Source organism: Vidua chalybeata, chromosome 8, assembly GCF_026979565.1.
Source record: "Vidua chalybeata isolate OUT-0048 chromosome 8, bVidCha1 merged haplotype, whole genome shotgun sequence".
In the NCBI taxonomy this organism is placed as follows: domain Eukaryota; kingdom Metazoa; phylum Chordata; class Aves; order Passeriformes; family Viduidae; genus Vidua; species Vidua chalybeata.
In genome coordinates, this window is record NC_071537.1 from 5,808,391 (window position 1) to 5,827,845 (window position 19,455).

Sequence of the window (19,455 nt, forward strand, 5' to 3'; positions counted from 1 at the left end):
GAGGGTGATTGGGTGCTGGAACGAGCTCCCGAGGGAAGTGGGCACAGCACCAAGCCTGAGAGAGTTCAATAAGTGTTTGGACAATGCTCTCAGGCACATGGTGTGACTCCTGTTGTGCAGGGTCAGGAGATGGACTTTGATAACCCTTGTGTATTCCTTCCAACTGAGAATATTCTGTGATTCTGTAACTATAATCCAAGTGAGTTCAACAAAGTCAGAGCCAGTTGTAAGCGTGTATGTGGAAGGTTTCTGAGCACAAGCCAGGCTGTATCAGCACACAGCAAACACCACTCACCCCTGCGAGGCCGGGCACAGCGCCGGGGATGTGGCACTGGTGAGGCCGCACCTCGAGTGCTGTGCCCAGCTCTGGGCCCGCAGTTCTGGAAGGAAATTGGGGTGCTGGAGCAGGTCCAGAGAAGCGAACGGAGCTGGGGAAGGGTCTGGAGCACAAGTCCTGCAAGAAGCAGGCGAAGGAGCTGGGGGTGTTTAGCCTGGAAGAGGCTCAGGGTGAACCTTATCACTCTCCACAACTCCCTGACAGGAGGGCTCGGGCTCTGCTCCCAAGTAACAAATGGCAAGACAAGAGGACATGCCTCAAGCTGTGCGTGGGGAGGTTTAGTTTGGAAATTGGGAAGAACTGCTTCGCAGAAAGGGTGATTAGACATTGGAATGGGCTGCCCAGGGAGGTGTTGGAGTCACGGTCCCTGAAGGTCTTCAAGGAAAGACTGAGCGTGGCCCTCCGTGCCATGGTCTGCTTGACCCGGTGGTGTTCGCCCACAGGCCGGACTGCACGCCGCGAGAAGCCTTTCCCAAGCCCATCGATTCCGTGCTTCCGCGCCTGTGCGTCCCTCACCGCCCCTCTGGGGTTCCCGCCCCCGGCGGCCCGCCCCGCTCCGCCCGCCGCTCGACATGGCCGCCGCGCTGGGCAGGCTGCTCCGCGCCGCGGTGAGTGAGGGACCGCCCGCGGGCCTGCCCGCCCGGCCCGGCCCGGCTGCCGCCCTGACCCTCTCTGTCCCCGCAGGTGCCCGTGGCTGCCGCCGCCGGGAGGAGAGGGACGGCACGGCCCCCGGCCTGCGCCCGCCGCCCCTTCAGCCTCGGTAAGTGCGGGAGGACGGGCGGGGAACGCGCCCCGGGAGCGCCCCCGGGCCCGGCCCGCAGCTCTGCGTTCTCCCCTCCGCAGGCTCCTCGCGGTTCGCCGCGGCGGTGACCCAGCACGCCCCGTCCTTCAAGGGAACGGCCGTCGTTAACGGAGAGTTCAAGGAGCTGAGCCTAGATGATTTCAAGGGGAAATACCTGGTTCTGTTCTTCTACCCCCTGGACTTGTGAGTGCGGGTTTCTCCCCTTCCCGGTGGGCCTTCTGTCCTGCTGAAGGTCATCGCAAGCGCTGCAGGTCGTTCTGGTTTTGTTCGATTTGAGCCAGTCTTGCAGGGCAGAGGTGCCTGTTTCTAGAGCGTGAGTGATAAGACTGGGGGCACACGGGGATTGTGTGTTACAGCTGTGAATAGGGTGGCTGGAGAGCATCTTCCAGCTGCAGGGCCTGCATCGGGAGGTGTCTGTGGTTCCTGGTACAGTCAGATCCCAGGGGTGAGGGCATTGCCTTGCAATTTGGGACTGCCTTGCAGACTGTCCTTGAAGAAGCAAGGCCAGCAGAACTGCAGCTAAACAGCTTCAGGGCAAAACATTATAAGATGGGGGTCAGTCTGCTCAGAAGACTTGAATTGCCAAGAGTATCTTGGTGCATGTGGGCACATGGAGAAGGGTTTAACCTTCATACTTATCTGTTGTAGTTTCCAAAAACTCTGTCCAGAGAGTCTCTAGCAGAGATAGTTTCTCCATCTTTGTAAGGAATCTGTCTAGAACTAGAGATGGGAACTGGTGTACCAGCTGTGTGGCTGTGACTGTTGGTTTGAGACTGAAATTAATATTTAGCAGGAAACATGACTAGAATTATCAGTCGAAAGGAAATGTTCTGCTTCATTAGTGCCTAGAAACAGACATGAGAGTCTTCTCTAGAGAAGATGGCAGAATTATTACAGCCTGATCTGTCTTCCCACCAGCACCTTTGTCTGCCCCACGGAAATTGTGGCTTTCAGCAACAAAGCAAAAGAATTTCGTGATGTGAACTGTGAAGTGGTGGCAGTTTCGGTGGACTCTCATTTTACTCATCTGGCCTGGATAAACACACCACGAAAGGTAGGAACTGAGTATCTTTTTGGGGCTTTCTGTGGTGGTTTGGTTTCTTTTCACAAAAGCTCCAGAGAAGAGAAGTTGAATAAATAATTGTGCCAATGCTGATTTTTAGTAGATTTCCTAAAGTCGTGTGCAATCAGCTTCTACATTTGATGACATAATTCTGACCTCTATCTTTTGGTTTTTTTTCGTAATTATCTGGCTTGGGTTTTTAACTTGTTTTGCTGTAATGATAGCCTTGTTGATAACTTTGTATCCTTGTACATTTATCTCAAAAGACAACTCCTCAGTTTACATGTTACTGTCCCAAAGTGGCTGTGACAGCTGATAATGCACAAAAACTATCACAGAAAAGGAGCAGCAGCTGTTCAGTCGTTACTGTTAACAATTACCCAAAGTGGTGGCTTCAGGTTGGAAGCAGAGGAACCACCAGTTTATTGAAGCACTTTTATCATTAAGTCTCACTTGGTGTGAGAACTTGCTGTTCCACTCTTGCAGTACAAATGGAGGTTTTTGGTTTTCTTTAGGGAAAGAAAGCCTTTTCCTGGAGAGGAGCCTCTTTCAGATACATACAAAAATACCTGCTTTTGGTGACATAAAGCATCTCCCTGGTTTAGGTAGCTGTAGAGAACCACAAGTGTCCCAGGAAGGTGCAGAAGCACCTGTGCCATCAGTCCCAGTCTGTGGGACAGCAGCCTGCAGTAGTGCTGCAGGCTGGGTGCCTTCTGGAACATGCAGGGGAGGGAGGAAAGTTTGCTGCATTTAATACACCTTGGGTGAGCCTGTCAAGAGTATTTCTTTTCTGCATGCTTTGTTCAAAGCTCAGCAATGTGACTGTGGCCTGACTTCCCAGCTTTATGCCAAAGGTGTTCAGGGTATGTCAGTCGTGCACAGTGTTTTACAGATGCACAGATGAGTTGGAAAGGACCCACAAGGATCATCGAGCCCAACTCAAAACACCCTGCACAGGGTGGCAAGAATTCCATGGTGGCACAGGCAGGAAACTGACACGCAGAGAAGCTGAAGCCTTGGTTTGTCTGACGTCTGTGCTCAAAGCTCTGTGTAGGGAACTCTGTTGCAGACAAGAGTTTGCAGGATCAGGGTCTGAGTGGCTGAGATTACACAGTGATTCACTGATGATGCCAAGAATAGCAAAGCTAACAAACTCCAGCCTTGTTTCAAGGTTAGAGAGCTTATGTCTCTTGCAGTCTCAGTCTGTGGCAAAACTGAAAGAAATCCTGTTTGACTCTTCAAATAGTATTTAAATTGATTTGTGAGAGGCAAAACGAAAAAAAAAAAAACCACGTACACTGAACAGAGCAGCAGAACTCTGACAAACTTAGTGTGTTGGTAAGAGCATTGTGTTTGGAATCATAGAATTGTTAAGGCTGGAAAAGACCTCTAGGATCATGAAGTCTCATGATGATGATGAACTCACCACCACCATATCACCATGTTCACCACTAACCATGTCCTCAAGTGCCACATCCACATATTTTTTTCCCATGCCCTGGGAAGCCTGTTCCAATGCCTGACAATCCTTTCTGTGAAGAAATTATTGATAATGTTTGATATAAACCTCCCCTGGTGCGACTTGACATCATTTACTTTTGTCCTGTCCCTTGATACCTGGGAGAAGAGGCTTACCCCCACCTAGCTACACCCACTTTTAAGTAGTTGTAGGGAGTGATAAGGTCACCCCTGAATCTCCTTTTCTCCAGGCTAAAGATCCTCAGCTCTCTCAGCTGTTCCTCATCAGATGTGTGCTCCAAAGTTTGTTTGTTCATAGGTTTGTTTCCTTCCTTCCCTACCATGTTCATCCTATTTAATTCTGAACACTTAAATACGCAGTAGAAATTTTTCTATTCAAAGCTCCTGAATAGGATACAAAGGAAGTTTTTCTGGAAATGTATGGCTGTTGCCATTGGTAGCCTCTTACCACCGAAATCAGCAATTCTAAAATGCTCAGTGCAAAAGAAATTTCACTTTCTAAAGAAAAAAACCTTTCCTGACTACTTTAAAACAAACAAAGCAAACCCAAACAACACCACACGCAGCTGGTTCCTTTCATGGAGCAGATGCGTTGGTTGTGTTTAGTTGTTACTGTGCCCTCAAGAACATGGAATCCAGCAGCTCAGGAAGGATGATCCTAGGGAGCATTTTGTAACCAAGTGAAATCTTTGTCTGTTCTCTAGAGCGGCGGTTTGGGCAAAATGAATATTCCAGTTCTGTCAGACCTCACAAAACAGATCTCCCGTGATTATGGGGTGCTGCTGGAAGGACCTGGCATAGCACTGAGGTAAGGCTTGACTGCTGTGCTGTGGCACAGCCCAGTGTAACCAACATAAGGCACACTGTCCCCTCCTGTGGGGAAATGGCATCAGGTGAAGACTGTGAGATGTCTTCTGCTGCAGGATGGCTGGATCCATGGAAAAGGGCACCTGGTCATTTTGGCCATGAAGCTGAGAATGGCTCCAGGCCTCTCTGAAAATGTGTGAGGGAAAAGCTCTTCTGCTCTGAGAGAGGGGGAGAACTCCATGTCCCTAAGGAAAAGGAGCAGCATAGAAGGACAGTTTCTGATTTTTTTTTTTTTCCATAGTAGTCCCTGAGAAACAGTGGATTGGGTAGGAATCTTGTGGAGACTTTCAGTTCCTCATTTCTTTGGATCAGGAACTTTTGGCATTTGTTTACTGAGAGATGAAGTTAATTAGTATGGTAAGATTGGGACTTTGATTTTCACAAATACTTGTATGCAAGGGGATTTAATTTAGTAGCATAATGCACAAGCAGCTTTTCACTCAGCACCTACAGATTTGACCAGAAATCAATGAAATGGCCATCCATGGGCAGGATGCCATCTTTCAGTTTTGAAGTACAGGTGGAACACTGAGTTCTCCGTTTGCTCTCTCTGCCTGGATTGAATAGTCTCCATACATACTTTGTAAATTCACAGTACCAGAGCAGTGGATCACTCTGCTAACAAACAAGATACCAAATGCTGCAGTTCCACTCCTAACTGATGCATGTCACTAGGAGTAACTACCTTGCTGAAATTGTGCACCCAGTTCCTTGTGTTTGGCCTTGGAAACTGATTTGCCTTCCCTGAAGTGCTGCTCCATTGCAGAGGTCTGTTCATCATTGACCCAAACGGGGTCATCAAGCACCTGAGCGTCAACGACCTGCCCGTGGGGCGCAGCGTGGACGAGACGCTGCGCCTGGTCAAGGCCTTCCAGTTCGTGGAGACGCACGGAGAGGTGTGCCCGGCCAACTGGACTCCAGACTCCCCAACGGTGAGTGCCTGCTCAGGGCTGGGTGTCGTCCTCCCGAAGGTTGTGCTTGTCTGGAGGGCTGGCACACTGGGCTGTGAGGTGCTTCGCTGGGTCTGTGCCCGTTGCCTGAACACAAAGCTGTCACCGGTTGGGCCAGTTCAGTCTGTTTGTCTGATAGTAAGTGTGAAGAACGTTACTGGTTTCCTTGTAGGAGATGCAAATTGTGTTCAAAACTCCAAATTTGACTTGGACTCTCCATTAACTGAGTTCAGATTTTTTACTTACTTCATGCATTGTAATTTAACAGGAAAAATGTGGTTTACACTTAAAATTTTCAAGTATGAGCTGTACATGATCTAGGCTTTTGTCTTTCAACCAAGTGCAGAAACAGATTACTATTTTTATCAAGTATGCATGGATTTGCTTGGATTAAGTGTCAAATCTATTTTGTTATCCTACCTGCTCCAAGTAATAACTTAACTTTCTTTTCTTGACAGATCAAACCAAGCCCAGAAGGTTCCAAAGAATATTTTGAAAAAGTGCATAAATAAACACTCAAATATGTTTGAGTGAATAGGTCTCCACTGAAGACATTAGGAAAACAGCTGTAATTGTAAAAATTAATAATAAAAATAAAAGCTCTCATTTCCTCATGTTTAAGAAGAAATTAAATGCTGAAATACTTACTGACTCCCTTGTCTTGCTTTAAAAAGGGTAAAACTAAGGCTTTCCCCCTGCCTTCTGCAACTTCAGTTTCATGGATTTCTGTGGCCATTAATCATCTTCCTGAATGTGATGAGTACACAAGTTACAGTTGCCTTCCACTGGCTTTCCCCTTTTTCTTTAACTAGTTTTGGACCAGAAGAATGTGCTGCATTTTGTTTTCTCACACAACATAAAAGTCTGTCAAAAAAGAAATTTGAAACAAGGATAGAATTTTGATAAATGGTTTGTTTTTAATGATTTTTGCAGAGGAAGACATGAATATAACAAGTAAAAATAATTTAAAACTCATTGGTTTTGTTTGTAAATACACTAAAACATGGAATGAATGTAAATATGTGCCATTAAAAAAAAAAAAAAAGAGTGCAGCTACTCAGGAGCACTAAGAAGCATGAACTTTAATTTTGTTTGGGAGATGGTAAAAACTTGAACCCTCACAGTGCACTTATTGCAGCTTAATGAGAAGTTTTCCTTCACTTGAATTTGCTTGACTCTTGTACTGCTTGAAACTCTCTAGCTATAATAAAATAATCTAAACGTGGCCTAGCAGCAGCTGTGATGCTTTGCTTTTCTTTCCCTTTTCCCCAAGCTCTGTTTCTCTCTGTGGAAGAACCTGGATGTGTTCATTGCCTCAGCAGCTCCCAGGGGAGCAGCCCGTGCACACAAAGTCCTGGGGGCTGCACAGATCAGTGCAGCGCCCTGTGTGTTTCTGTTTATCGTCTTCTGTCCCTCTGAGCAAAGAAGCACAAGGTGGCTGAGTCCTGAGTTAGCTTTATAATGGGGATCAATGCTCCTCTGTAACACAGGATGAAAAAATGACACTGAAGCGGTGCCGGTGCTGATGCTCCCGTTCCACTACTTGCAAATCTTCTCAGCCCGGTGTTTGGTTGTTTTGTGAAATGTAACCGCGGGTTTTTCCCAGTTAACCCGCTATTTGCCGCAAAGTGCCCGCTTTGTGCCTGCGGGGCTGCGGCGCCCCGACCTTCACCCGGCCTGGCCTTCTCCTCCCGCCGCCAGCCCGCGGAGGGCGCGGCGGTTTCTCCGCAGCCCGGCTCCTCGGCTCTGCCTTCCCGGGGGAAGCCGCTGGGAAGGGAAAAGCCCATGGGGCCTTGGAAGGGAAAAGGCCTTGGACGCTCTCCCCAGCTGCCGGCAGCGGGGGGCCCCGGCGCGGCGGCTCCGCGGCCGGGCGGAGCGTGCGGCACCGGACCGGGCCCGGCGGCGCTTCCGGTGGCGCGGCGCCATGGACGCCAACCTGCGCTTCTGGAGGGCGGAGGGGCAGGTGGGCAGTGCGGGCCGGGAGGGGGCACGGGAGGGTCCGAAATAAATAACGCCTCCAACGTGTCTCCTTCAGTCTTTCTTCCAGAGGTTTCTCCTCTGGGCGGACGCCTTGGATCCGCTGCTGCTCTTCAAGTCCTCCGTGAGTACCGCGGGAGGGTGGAGATGAGCGAGCGAGCCCGGGGGCTGTGAAACGGAACGGGGGCACTGCGGGGCTGCTGGGGAAAAGGAGACTCTGGAGGAACGCAGCAGTGCATGTAATGTTCCGCCGCCTCAGGGCTGCAGCAGAGCTGGGGAGGGGCTTTGGACAAGGGCACGGCGTGGCGGGACGAGGGAATGGCTTTAGGCTGACAGAGGAGGTTTAGATTGTATAGCTGAAAGAAATTCCTCCCTGTGAGGGTGCGCAGAGGAGCTGCGGCTGCCCCTGGATCCCTGGAATGTCATCCCTGGAATGTCCAAGGTTGGACATCGGGCTTTGGGGCAGCCTGGGACAGTGGAAGGTGTCCCTGCCGTGGCACGGGTGGCACTGGCTGGGATTTAAGGTCCCTCCCAACCCGCAGCATTCCACAGTTCTGCGATAAACAGAAACACACGTGTATGCACTTCTGATTGCATAAACCAGGGGACATTTCTAGGCACAACCATCTCAGCAGCCCTGCCCAGAGCGTGGCTGCTGTGCCTGTAGTTGAATTATCCCAATAGTTTAAAAGTTTCTGTGATTGTGAATTCATTGTGTCTCAGAGCCTTCTTGCTTTCACTGTAAGGAACAGATGCATCATTAGCTTCTAGGTTTGCATTTGTGGTGTTTTATAGCTGATATATTGCACTTAAAATATTGAAATCTGAGGGGTTCTTTTTTGTTGTTTTTTTTTCCCTCTCAAATACAGAATGAAATAAAAAGAACCAGGTTATTAATACAAATCAATGAGAAGACCCAAAATGAACCCATACAGAATAATCAGGTATTTTGGACTGCAGTTAAAGTCTTGACATAAGTGTTTAGCCATATTTAATTGTTGTATATATAAATATATACACTTTGTATAAAAGGAAGTGATTAGAAAAAGACATAGAATAAATTTAGAAAGAAGATTTTACCCAGCCTCTTCTGAAATTTAATTACTGACCTAATTTTCCAACTGTTGTAGACCAAACAAGCCTTCTTGCTAAGCCTGGTAAGTTTACAAAATATTTAGATGATTTTTTTTTTTCCTTATTCGAGTATGGCAAAGATTTTCTAATTTGCTTTTTTTTTTTTTCCTTTTTAAGTCCAGCGTACATCCTGACACAGACAAGATAATTCCTGTTATGTTTAGACCTCCAGGTAGGTTCCCTTAAGTGAAATTTTATGTGTGTGACTGAAGCATCAGGGGGAAATTGCTCGTGGTGAGCAGCTGCTGTGATACCACAGTGACACTCTCCTCCACACAGAAGAGCAGGCAGACTCTTCTGTGAGTTGCATTGGTGTATGTGTTGAAGATTTATTTATTTATTCCTTTGGTCCTGCTGAGGAATTTCTCCCCGGCATAATCTGCTCATTTAGATGGAAACACTCTGATTAGTCTCTGCTTCTTGTTGCTGCAGAATGAGTTCCCAAATCCCTCCACATTTAACTGGCTGCTGTAATTTAAGTTTTTCCCTTGAAGGCTGTGGCTGCTGGATGAATTTCCATTCTGGTGACAGATCAGGTGTGCCTGGGGTTTGCTTAGGCAGCACAGGTTGTTAATCAGAGATAACCACACTGAGGCTAAGTACTCATTATCTCCTGTGAGCACTCACAACTGTGGCAGCTTTTGTTACACCTCTCTTTTTGAACAGAGAGCTGAACTTGTGTTCAGTTATTTCATTTCCAGGCAGCCCTGGGGAGGGGAGTTCACAGGGGCTCCTTTTGGCTCTGCAGTCTGAGCAGGGATTGTGGCTTCTCGAGCCAGGAGTGAGAGATAAAGCTTAGGGCTGAAGTTAATGGTGATGCTGGGGTTTGTGGGCAGTGTTTCACTTGGAAATAGACAGGGGAAGTTGGGGGATTTTCTGCTCAAAACCATCCATCTACACTCACAGATGTTATTTTTACTGAAATCGAGTTTTCTTTCTTTTTAGCTTTCATGCCCATAACTCTTCCCTTGGTGAGTAATCATGCCAGATTGCCAGATGTGCATCTAGCAAGGCTTCCATTTTCCATAGCCAGGGGTTGGAGGGAGGGAATGGAAGTTTAGGGGCTTTATTGTAGCTTCTGCACAAGTTGTTTGAAAGGCATGTGTTTTATGGGAGTGCTGAGTAACCTGGAAATCAAACCCTTAAAGAATGGCCCTGGAAGTCCAAAACTGGTAGTTACCCTTCTCCAGCAGCATTCCAAGAGATTGTTCATGTGTGAAGGACAGCTTTCTGATGCAAGGTGAGATCACTCAGCAATGAGAGCAAGGCCTGGGTTTGGTCTGTTCAGCCTCAAAAAATCTGGAACTGCAGTGGGAAGGGGTTGTGAGACACAGGCCTTGTGGTCTGTGTCTCACACCCAGAATAGGATTTTTTTTTCCTATGTAGATGGTGCATTTGCAAGTAGGAAATGGTGTTGTCAGTAAATTACCAAATATATAAGAATAAACTGTTGTTACTGCACTCAAAAATGGCACCACTTTGTTTCATAAAATTTGTAGCTGTCATCATGTGCTTATTTATTTATTTAGATTATTTTGGTTGGGGCTTGGCCTATGAGTGTACATCCTGAGATATGTCATTCCATATAGACATTACAGCCTGAACTTACATGGCACTGCTAGAAAGTACAGTGAAAGCCTTGATGGATGTTAAATTCATTAATAGCAGTAATAAAATTAATAGAAATACTTCTTTTTGATATTTACAGCGTAATGCACTCTCATAGATATGGTTAGAGTCAGTGTTGGCATTAATAATAAAGATGGTTGATTCACTAATATTAAATGAGTTACTGATCCTTCTCTGAGGCTTTGGAAATTCTCAGCCTTCCTCTTTTTTTTTTTTGACTCTGTTTTTTGAAAGTTTTCCACACCTTGAGCTTGAAACCTCAAGAAAGGTTATGGTTTATTAAAGCTGAAGTTCTTATTCACTGTCTGAATTTGAGAAGAAGCTGGGAATTAACTCCTAAAACCTTTGATCTTAGATCAATTAGATCTAAGTTAGTATTCATATCCCCAGCAAAACCAATCTGATCCTTTCTCAATCATTTCTTTAATTAGACTTTTGTTACCTTAGTTATTTTATTTGCATCTATTTAAGTTTCACAGGCACAAATGCCTTTTTCTTTTGGGTAAGAAAGCACCTTTCTGCAATATTCTTGGACATAGTGTTTTACTACTCTATGTCTGTGTTTTATACATGTCTGTGTGCTTTCTGTTGAACAGAAAAATGAGCATGCCAACCTCTGCAACAAGAGAATGTGGTAGCCTGGAACCAAGGCTGGTGGCCTTGGGCACGGGCTGGAGCCTTTGACACTGCTGCCAGTGGTACCTCAGCAGTTCTTCTGGTGCTCCTGCACCAAAAACCTCTACACTCTTCAGACCTCATTTCCTTGTGCATTTTTCCTCTTAGGTCATCGTTTCATCTGTTCAGCGCCACACAAGGCATTCTTTTTTTTGGCAGGTAATTGCCTCTTTCTTTCTACTTTTGCAGGTCTTCTAGTCTCAATCCTGAATTTAATTTTTCTTACAATCTCTTGTTTCTGCAGTTTGTGTTTCACACATACACCACAGCATTCACTCTGATGAATGGAAATGGCACCCCAAAGGCTGAAGTGAGTGTTGATTTTTATTTTTGTAATCATCTTCATTGTGCAGATGCCATTTTGAACTTGATTTGCAAGTGTTTTACAATGTATTTATGCAGTGTGTTTTTTCTCTCCTTAGGAATACTCACTTCAGCAAAAGCAGATGTTGCTTGGCTTGGGAGCCATTTTCTATTCAGCCTTTGTTGGTGTAAGTATTTGCTCAATGATTGCTTTCCTAGCAAGCTCTCCTGAGAAGGAGTAGGCACTGAGTGCCAGATGTCCTTCAGGATATCCACAGTGCCAGATATCCTTCAGGACTGTGCTCTGGTGCTCTGCTCTGATGTCTTGCCACAGAACTTTTCAGAGTAAGAATACTTTCTGATCATCTGTCAGCCATTGTTTTGCTTGGCTTCCCCTGATGCTTCCTCTTGTGTCAATTTCTTTGTTGTTTGCAAGCTTAGCAAACAGGCAGTGAGAGGAACTGGCCGGTGTTTACAAACACAGAGTGAGCCACTGGGGTGTTGTAGCTGATTTTTCACGTGGTGTTGTGGAAGAGATCTTACTCCAAACAAGTGGTGAGGTCTGCAAGCAGCAGTACTGGACAGTGTTTGCTCAAATCCCAGGAACAGCATAGCCATGAAAATACTGCTCTAGATGCAGGGAAATTAGTCTTCCAGAAGGGAGCTGACCTGTGCTCTCTGCTGGGATAGGACTTTGTGGTTTCTGGAGTTTGCTACATCAGAATGAGCTCAGGTATCATCATGACACTTGTCACAAGTGTAGGTGTCTCTGTAATGCCTCTCCCCCCCACACAAAACAGTGATTTTCATAAGCTTCTGGCAGAAAAATGTGATTGTTCTTGCTTCTGTTAGAGGGAGTTTCACCTCTGCCCACTGCAGGGCAAAACAGCTGGCCAGGATTGCTCAGGCCTTACAGAGGTCTGGGGAGGCAGCCCTGCCTGTGGGGCATCGTGGGAGTGCTTCCCTTTGTCCTTCAAGGGAGTCTCTGAGGGCCAGTTGGTGCCTTGGCCATTTATTCCTAAATGAAACTTCCTGCAAGTGTATTATGAGAATATAGAATTGGGCTGAAACTGCAGAGAAGCAGGAAAAATACAGAAGTAAACCAGATTTCCTGTTTGGGGGAGAGAGGAGTGTGTGACACAATGCAGTTGGACGATTGTCCAAGGAATATTAGTCAGAGGTAATTATTTTCTTTTTTCTGTCTTTGTATTCACAGTGCTGCCGTCCTCTACATAATAATGTTGAATGCTTTTTTTATCACAGTGTTTTGTATTCTTACCTAAAAGAGTGATTACAAGCACCTTCATTAACTAGAGAAGGCGTATATTTTGTTGGAATGTTAAACCAAGGCATTTGTTTATTTTCATAGATGGTAACTAAGTCACAGATTGATTTTCCTAACCTGTTACACTGAAATGCTGTCCATTTTTTTCAATGGCCTGTTTCCTCTCCATGCCTTAGGCTTTCCCTCTTGCCTTCATGAACCGTTTTGCGTCGAAGAGCTTATTAATGCAATTTGTCGTCAGAAAACTGCTGCCTGCTCCTCTGCTTGGTGAGTAGGAGCAAACTGTGCATCATGCAGCTGGCCTGAGGGCCATTTGCCTGTCTCACTGTAGAGTTTTCTTGCTTTTGCACAGGTGTGGTTTCTGTTTTTTCTCTGGCTGCCTTTGCTGGCCCCCTCCTTTCAGTGATGGGAGACAACTCTCACTGTGCAGTGTCCCTGACCTCACTGGATTCTTGCTGGTTTTAGTTTCAGAGCTGCAGAGCACTCTTGTGAGCTTTGTACACATACCTGAAAGCACCAGGACACTTCAGGAGGGCAGTAGCAGTGGCACTGACATGACCTGGTGTGGCACATCCGTGACACCAGAGTGCGACATCACTCTGGGAGTGCAGAAAGGGAGACTTGTTCCAGCAGGGTATTATTAATCCTGCAAGGAAACTGGGACTCAGTTCATTACTGCAACAGTTCTACTGCCATGGTGAAGTTGCACCAGGACAAGTTTAACTATGTAATGTCATTAATTGTGTTTCTATTGCCATTATAGAAATTTTTAGCCTTTCTTAGGGAAAAATTGATAAAATTAAAACTCATCATGTCCTCCGTTTCAAGTTATGTGAGATGCCTACTCAGATCTTTCTGAGGTCTTACTCTAGAGGTTTCTGACTTGTTTCCTTTCAAGCAGGTGTTAAATGTGCTTCCATTTTCTTAAATGTAGAGAAAAGCCTAGGGGTAATTGATTAATGTAAGTCCAGCATTTGCAAAGTGTCCTCTGGTACACTGGTGTCTTTATTGAGTAGCCCTACCAAGAACTAATAAAAAGAGCAATCTCTTCTTTCAAGCAAGGTCAGATTGACAGTCTATGCTCTTCCTTTCAATGCAGGATGCAACCTTTTCTGAAACCCTGTTCCTTTCAGGATTTTGTCTTCCATGCTGGATTTTATGCTGAGCAGGACAAAACCTAACCACAACAGAAATCCCTCTACTTTCTGTTAAGAGAAAGTACTCATGGTTTCAGCTGGATGGAAATGATTTTAAAGCTCTGAATCCATAATGACAAAGCACCTTTTAGGACTGAAGCCTTGCAGTGTCTCTCAAGCTTCTGAAACAGAGATTCAGAGTAGATTTTCATAGGGCAGTGTTTTTTTAAGCTGTCAGGTTATTCAGATGTGACCTTTTGAACTGGACATGTAAAATGCACATCATTATGAATGTTAATGTTGAGGCAATCCTTTGGGATTTATTAAAGGAAAATCCACTTTAACCCTGCAGGTTTGACAAGTGCATTTACCGTGGCGATGGTGAGAAGCCCGGAATTTGATAATGGGATAGAAGTGATGGACAGGAATGGCAAGGTTATAGGAGTGTCTAAGAAGGCTGGTGAGAAGGTAGGTAAGGGGGTGGAGAACTTTTTTGACTTGCCTTTCATTCCCTGCTAAGAGCAGAATGTGATGCTGAGAGTAGCTAGGGTTGGATATATTGGATAAGGAATCCCACACCAGGTGCTGAATCTTTGGGCAGGATTGGATTTGGTCTCTGGAACCAGGTTCCACAACTTGAGCGTCATCAAGGGCTGGCTGCCTCCCCACACCAATATACCAAGGACCAGAGACACTGGTACAGACACTTCTGTTTTCTCTGGTCACCTCCAGAAGGAGATAAGACTCTTGGATCTTCTGGTGGGACACCTCAGAGAAAAGCCGTGTATTGTGATAACAACTGCATGAGCATAAGGATTTGGTGACAGCTGGAGAGAGAACTTCAGATTTAACACAGGCTAGTTAGGATGCCCAGAAGGTATGACCAATTGTATGAAGTTCAGCTTTAAAACAGACAACTTTAAAAAGGAAGTCTTAGCAAAATTATTATCATGGCAGGAAATCTCATCAGTAGTTTCACCTGCCTTTTAAGGAATTTCTCAGTCATAAGCAGAGTATTTGCCTCTTAGTTTCCATTTAAGAAAGAATTCCTCTAGTGGGTGTTGTTATCCCTCATTAACCTGTTGCTTTAAACTCCAGAGTGTAAGACAAAAAAGCACTCAGGGAAGGAGGCAGTGTTTGAAGCTGCCCAGAGCACTCTTTTGACAACACTTGTTTTGCTCTCTCCCTGAAGGCTGTTATGGAAACAGCAGTGTCCAGAGCAGTCTTGTTTGGGACAACGTTCTTCCTGCCAGAAGTGCTCATGCACTGTGTGCAGAGGTGAGAGGCACTGCAGGGGGCTGGGGGTGCCTGGGCTGTGGTACTCTGGGTTTCAGTCTGGCTGTTACCATTTGCCAGGTTTTTCCTTGGGTTTGCAGTATTGCTTGCCTTGGTGGAAGTGATGATGTGGGAAGTCGCTGCTGTTCAGCTGCTGTGGTTCTTTGGGATCATTAAGTGAATCTGGTTATGCCTGAACCCATGCTCCAAGGTTTGTAGGAATGAGGTTTTCCTCTCTGCTCCCATGCAGGAAACATGTTTGTGCTCTCCTGACAGGCTCTTTTCAAGCACCCACCTACCTCCAGTTCCCTAACTTAAGATTTGAGTTTCAATGTCTGTATCGAGGTTGTTCACAGCACTTAGCTTGGGTTTGTATTTTTGAAGAGGTAATGTGGCAACTGAATTTGAAATGAAAGCTGGATCCCAACTTCTAAATAGTTTTCCACCTGTTGTAAAACATGTTCTTGCTTTTCAACATTTTCAATCCCTGTATCCTAAGAAGAACACATTGTATGCTTTATGAGAGGGTTCTTAGCCTGCCCTGAACTTTTGGTCATGATCTTTTGTCATGTAAATAGTACAGGTAGGGATCATCTCGGTCAGGTAATTTGGTATTGCCTAAATTGATTCCCTATCAGCTTAAGGGACTCCTGTTACCAGAAGACAAATGTAGATGTAAAATGAAACTTCAAATATATATGTCAAAGAATACATTTTTGCACAAGGCAAAATAGGGCTGCCACAGGGACTAAATGTAAAGAAAGAGGGTAAGGCAGGAAAAATCTTAAAGAAGGAACTGAGACACTTTAAAGCACTAATGTACTTTCTCTCCTTTTGTCACTTTGATCTTGCTGCTTTTTTTCTTAATCTTGACAGTCTGAGCTTGGAAAATGCTGCAGGCAACCACAAAACAAAGGGAAAGCACAGGAAGTTAAGAGTAACAACATAGGAAATATCTGTAGGAACCATAAACCTAGATTATTACTAAATTCAGTAAAATAGTAGCTAATGCTCTTTGCGTCAATGTCAGGTTATTTTTCAATATACTGACATACTTTTTTCAATGTCTTGGACAGAGCAAGACTTGTTAAAAATCCTCGTGCTTTGGGTCCCGTGAGGATGTTTGTGATTATGTCAGTCCTAGCAGGGATGCTGCCAGTCTCCTTCAGTATGTTCCCACAGTGTGGGGAGGTAAGTCCTTTCACAGGAATTGACTTCAGATTATTGTGACATTAAATCAGCCTTTCAGAACTATGGGCAGCAGTCTGAAGGCCACATATAAAAAAAAAAAAAAAAAACAGGATTAATGTGGTACATCTAAAATGGAGCAGCAGAGAGGCTGCTTGTGAAGGCCCATGTACCAGCAGAGGCTCACAGGACTTCTGAGGTCTGAGTTGCATTGTGTGTTATCTATATTTACACTTTTCAATGTAGATTTATCAGATTTTCACAACAATCTGAAGCAAGCAAGGTCAGGAGAACTAACTCTTGCAGTTTTCATTGGTTTCTTTTATTTGTCTAAACTTTCTGGCATTTTAGTTTTTTGGTTTTTTTTAAGATTTCTTAATCTCTTATTACAACAAAGCAAACTGAACATAAATGAGGGGGGGAGCCTTTTGAGGAATTATGTACTGAGATTAGGACTGGTTGATGTCCTTTGGGCTTCCCAATGGCTCAGCCCAAAGCAGTTCTCCTATGTGTCACCCAAATATATATTTACAATATACATTTATAAATGTATATTTACAGCTGGATTTGGTGATCTTAAGGGTCTCTTCACACCTAAATGATTCTGTGATTCTACAGTGAACAGAGATAATGTCACTATTTAAAAAAAACCAATTATTTCTTCCCATATGTGTGCACATGTAGAAAATGTTGGAGGAGAAATAAAAAAGACCCAAAACAACAACAAAAAAAAAATCCCTCAAATCCCCAAATAAATAAAGAGCAAGTCCTAAATACTGAGTGCAGTACTTGAATTTGTGCAAATTGCAGTGGAGTAACAAGGACTTAACATCCACTTACGAGGCCGTGGTGGTGCTGATTCCCTTTTCTCCTTCATTTCAGATAAAGAGAGCAGACCTTGAACCAGAAATTCTGTCATCTACAGAAGAAACAGAGTTCTTCTACAACAGGGGAATTTAGAGCCTGGCTTTTATATAGAAATGTGTGCTCTGATCCAAGTGAATTCTGAATGCACCACTGGCATTTGTGACTGAATTGTGATTCTGTGGTGGCAAAGGTGCCAGATCTGGTGTACAATGGTGTGGCCTGTAAAGAGGCAGAACTTGGCAACGTGGCTTTGCCAGCCCCAGCCTGGAGGCACATAAACACCTCACCTGATGCTGAGAAGTGCTAGAAAAGCACTGTAACACAGCCTTTGTCACAACCTGTGTTCTGTGCTTCCTCAGATGATTGATTTCTTAATTAAATGACTGTTAAGTACCTAAGCTTGTTCTGCTGCTGCAGCTTTTGGTGTGCTTCTTTCCAGGAACTCAGCTGGTGAAGGCTTTGACATCAGCACTCCTGTGGGTAAAGTTCAGCTGGTTCTTCTCAGAACACTTCGATGTTTTCAGTGATCCAACAATGCTCCTTTTGAGGATGAGACGTGAGTGAGGCAGCCCTTGAAGTGATATTAGACAAAGCAACCCTGATGGCAGTAGAATATTGGTTTAAAAAGTATTCAGGAAATGGGTGATGAACTTGACTACCAGTTAATTCCTGTTTTTTCAAACATCCTTGAAGGGGTTTTGAGGCTTGATGCCCCTTGAGCTTTAGAATTTGGTTTTTTAGACTGAAGCCATAAGGAGGATCCCATGTTTTTCTGACCTTGTGGTGGACAATGAGGAATTCCACTTCTGCAGGTTGGCTGTGTTTATCCAAAGAAAGAAAGCTCTTTTGATACATTCCATCATTTTTGTATGATGATCAGTGAGGTGTTAACATTTTGCTGATCCTATGAAATTAATCAGGGACCCTCAGCTGTCTGTGAAGAGCTGCAGAAGGAGCTTACAGGAGACCCTGGGACTGTGACAACATCTTCAGTGATTTTTGAGCCACTTCTTCTACAACCCTTGCCTGTAGTTATGTGAGGTGCTGCTAAGGCTGTGTGACACGGATGCAAATGCACTAAATAATACAAAATTATTTATACAAAAGTGATTATCACAAGTGCAGCCTCCAAAGTATGCCACAATTTCACTTCCTTAGGGCACAATATGCAGGACACTGCTCTCCTGTTGCTGGAGGATTGGATTTCTTTTCACAGTGTGAGCAAAACAATGGTTGCCCAATCCAATCCACCCTACAGGAAGAGAGCAGCACAAAGCAAAGCAAGGAAAAATAGCAAGCCTGGGCTCTTGCAAAAAGAGATTCCTGCTGTGCTTTTGACACTGAACAAAAGCAGGAAGTTGGGTGTTGAGTTTAATTTCTTGTTTGAGTTCTGCCTTTTTTGAGCCTCCCTCTAACAACTTACTAGAGGGGAAGGTCAGACAAGGGAAGAGGAGAGAGGAGCAGCAGCACATCCTAAGGACCTGGAACTGGAGTGGAGCATACTGTAAAGCTGTTCCAGGAAGACCATATGGATACTGTCTGTAATTGGCAGAGTTTGCACTACTCCACACTAGAGGACTGTAGTGATTTTTTTAAAGGTAAAGGATTGTTTACACCTACTGAACTCTGCAGGCTCACTCAGCCTCTGTGGGTGATGTTCTTCAGTACATGGTAAAATCCCATCAGGGTCAGGAAGATAATTGTGTTGTGTCAGACCAAAGGATCTGCTGAACCAAATGTCATCTGCTCATGGCAAGAGGTTTGAGCTAGATGATCTTTAGGGTCACTTTCAACCCAAACCATTCCGTGATTCTACCACCAATGGAACAGGCTTAAACCTCAGCCTGCCTCTCTGGGTGAAGTGTTTGTCTCCTTCCAAACCTTTAATAGCAGAGGCACAGATAACATCCTGCAATTAAATTATCTAAACCATGTTTCTCTATTCCTGTTTCAGTCACATACCAAAGGCAAATGCAGGAAGGGTCTGATTCCACTCAGTAAACAGTAACTGGCACTACAGTGAAGACCTGCACCTCTCCCCACTCCTTTTTTAAACATAACTTAAGAATGGCTAAAGTAAATGGCAGTTACATGAACCACAGTGGGAACAAGGAAAAAAACCAAAAACCTAAGTGTAGAGCAAAGCCAACAAATAGAAGAGAATATATTGGTGAACTTTGGATCGTCATGGTAACTAGACAAGCTATAAATTCACTGGCAACACACTTGGATGTTTTAAGCAAATTGATGTCATTACAACTCCATGAGTAAGGCTTCTGGAATAGGTCTGGTAATAGTGTCTGTTATTACAGCTGCCCCTTCTCAAACTCCACCAGCTCCTTACTGAATACTTGAGCTGAAATTTGCCATATTAAACCCAGCTCCCTCAGGATTATTAAAATACTCCTTTTCCCCATTCTCATAAATGTTCCTATTGCCCTAACCAGAATTTTCCAGACGAGGAGGGCAGGCACCTGCCATTTAAACT

The 19,455-nt window shown here is 44.8% G+C and overlaps 2 protein-coding genes across 2 annotated transcripts; both read left to right on the forward strand.

The window, feature by feature from the left end:
* Nucleotides 1-866: 866 nt before the first annotated feature.
* Nucleotides 867-6,149, forward strand: PRDX3 (peroxiredoxin 3). The gene is made up of 7 exons (XM_053948578.1): nt 867-945; nt 1,022-1,097; nt 1,181-1,322; nt 2,058-2,193; nt 4,386-4,489; nt 5,315-5,480; nt 5,957-6,149. Exons 1-7 carry the CDS (start codon nt 910-912, stop codon nt 6,008-6,010), a joined length of 714 nt encoding a protein of 237 aa, XP_053804553.1. The 5' UTR covers nt 867-909; the 3' UTR covers nt 6,011-6,149.
* Nucleotides 6,150-6,246: 97 nt separating this feature from the next.
* Nucleotides 6,247-17,365, forward strand: SFXN4 (sideroflexin 4). The gene is made up of 14 exons (XM_053948577.1): nt 6,247-7,461; nt 7,534-7,599; nt 8,345-8,419; nt 8,606-8,632; nt 8,727-8,781; nt 9,555-9,580; nt 11,022-11,072; nt 11,158-11,223; nt 11,336-11,404; nt 12,678-12,768; nt 13,990-14,105; nt 14,830-14,915; nt 15,989-16,103; nt 16,983-17,365. Exons 1-14 carry the CDS (start codon nt 7,423-7,425, stop codon nt 17,058-17,060), a joined length of 960 nt encoding a protein of 319 aa, XP_053804552.1. The 5' UTR covers nt 6,247-7,422; the 3' UTR covers nt 17,061-17,365.
* Nucleotides 17,366-19,455: the final 2,090 nt, after the last annotated feature.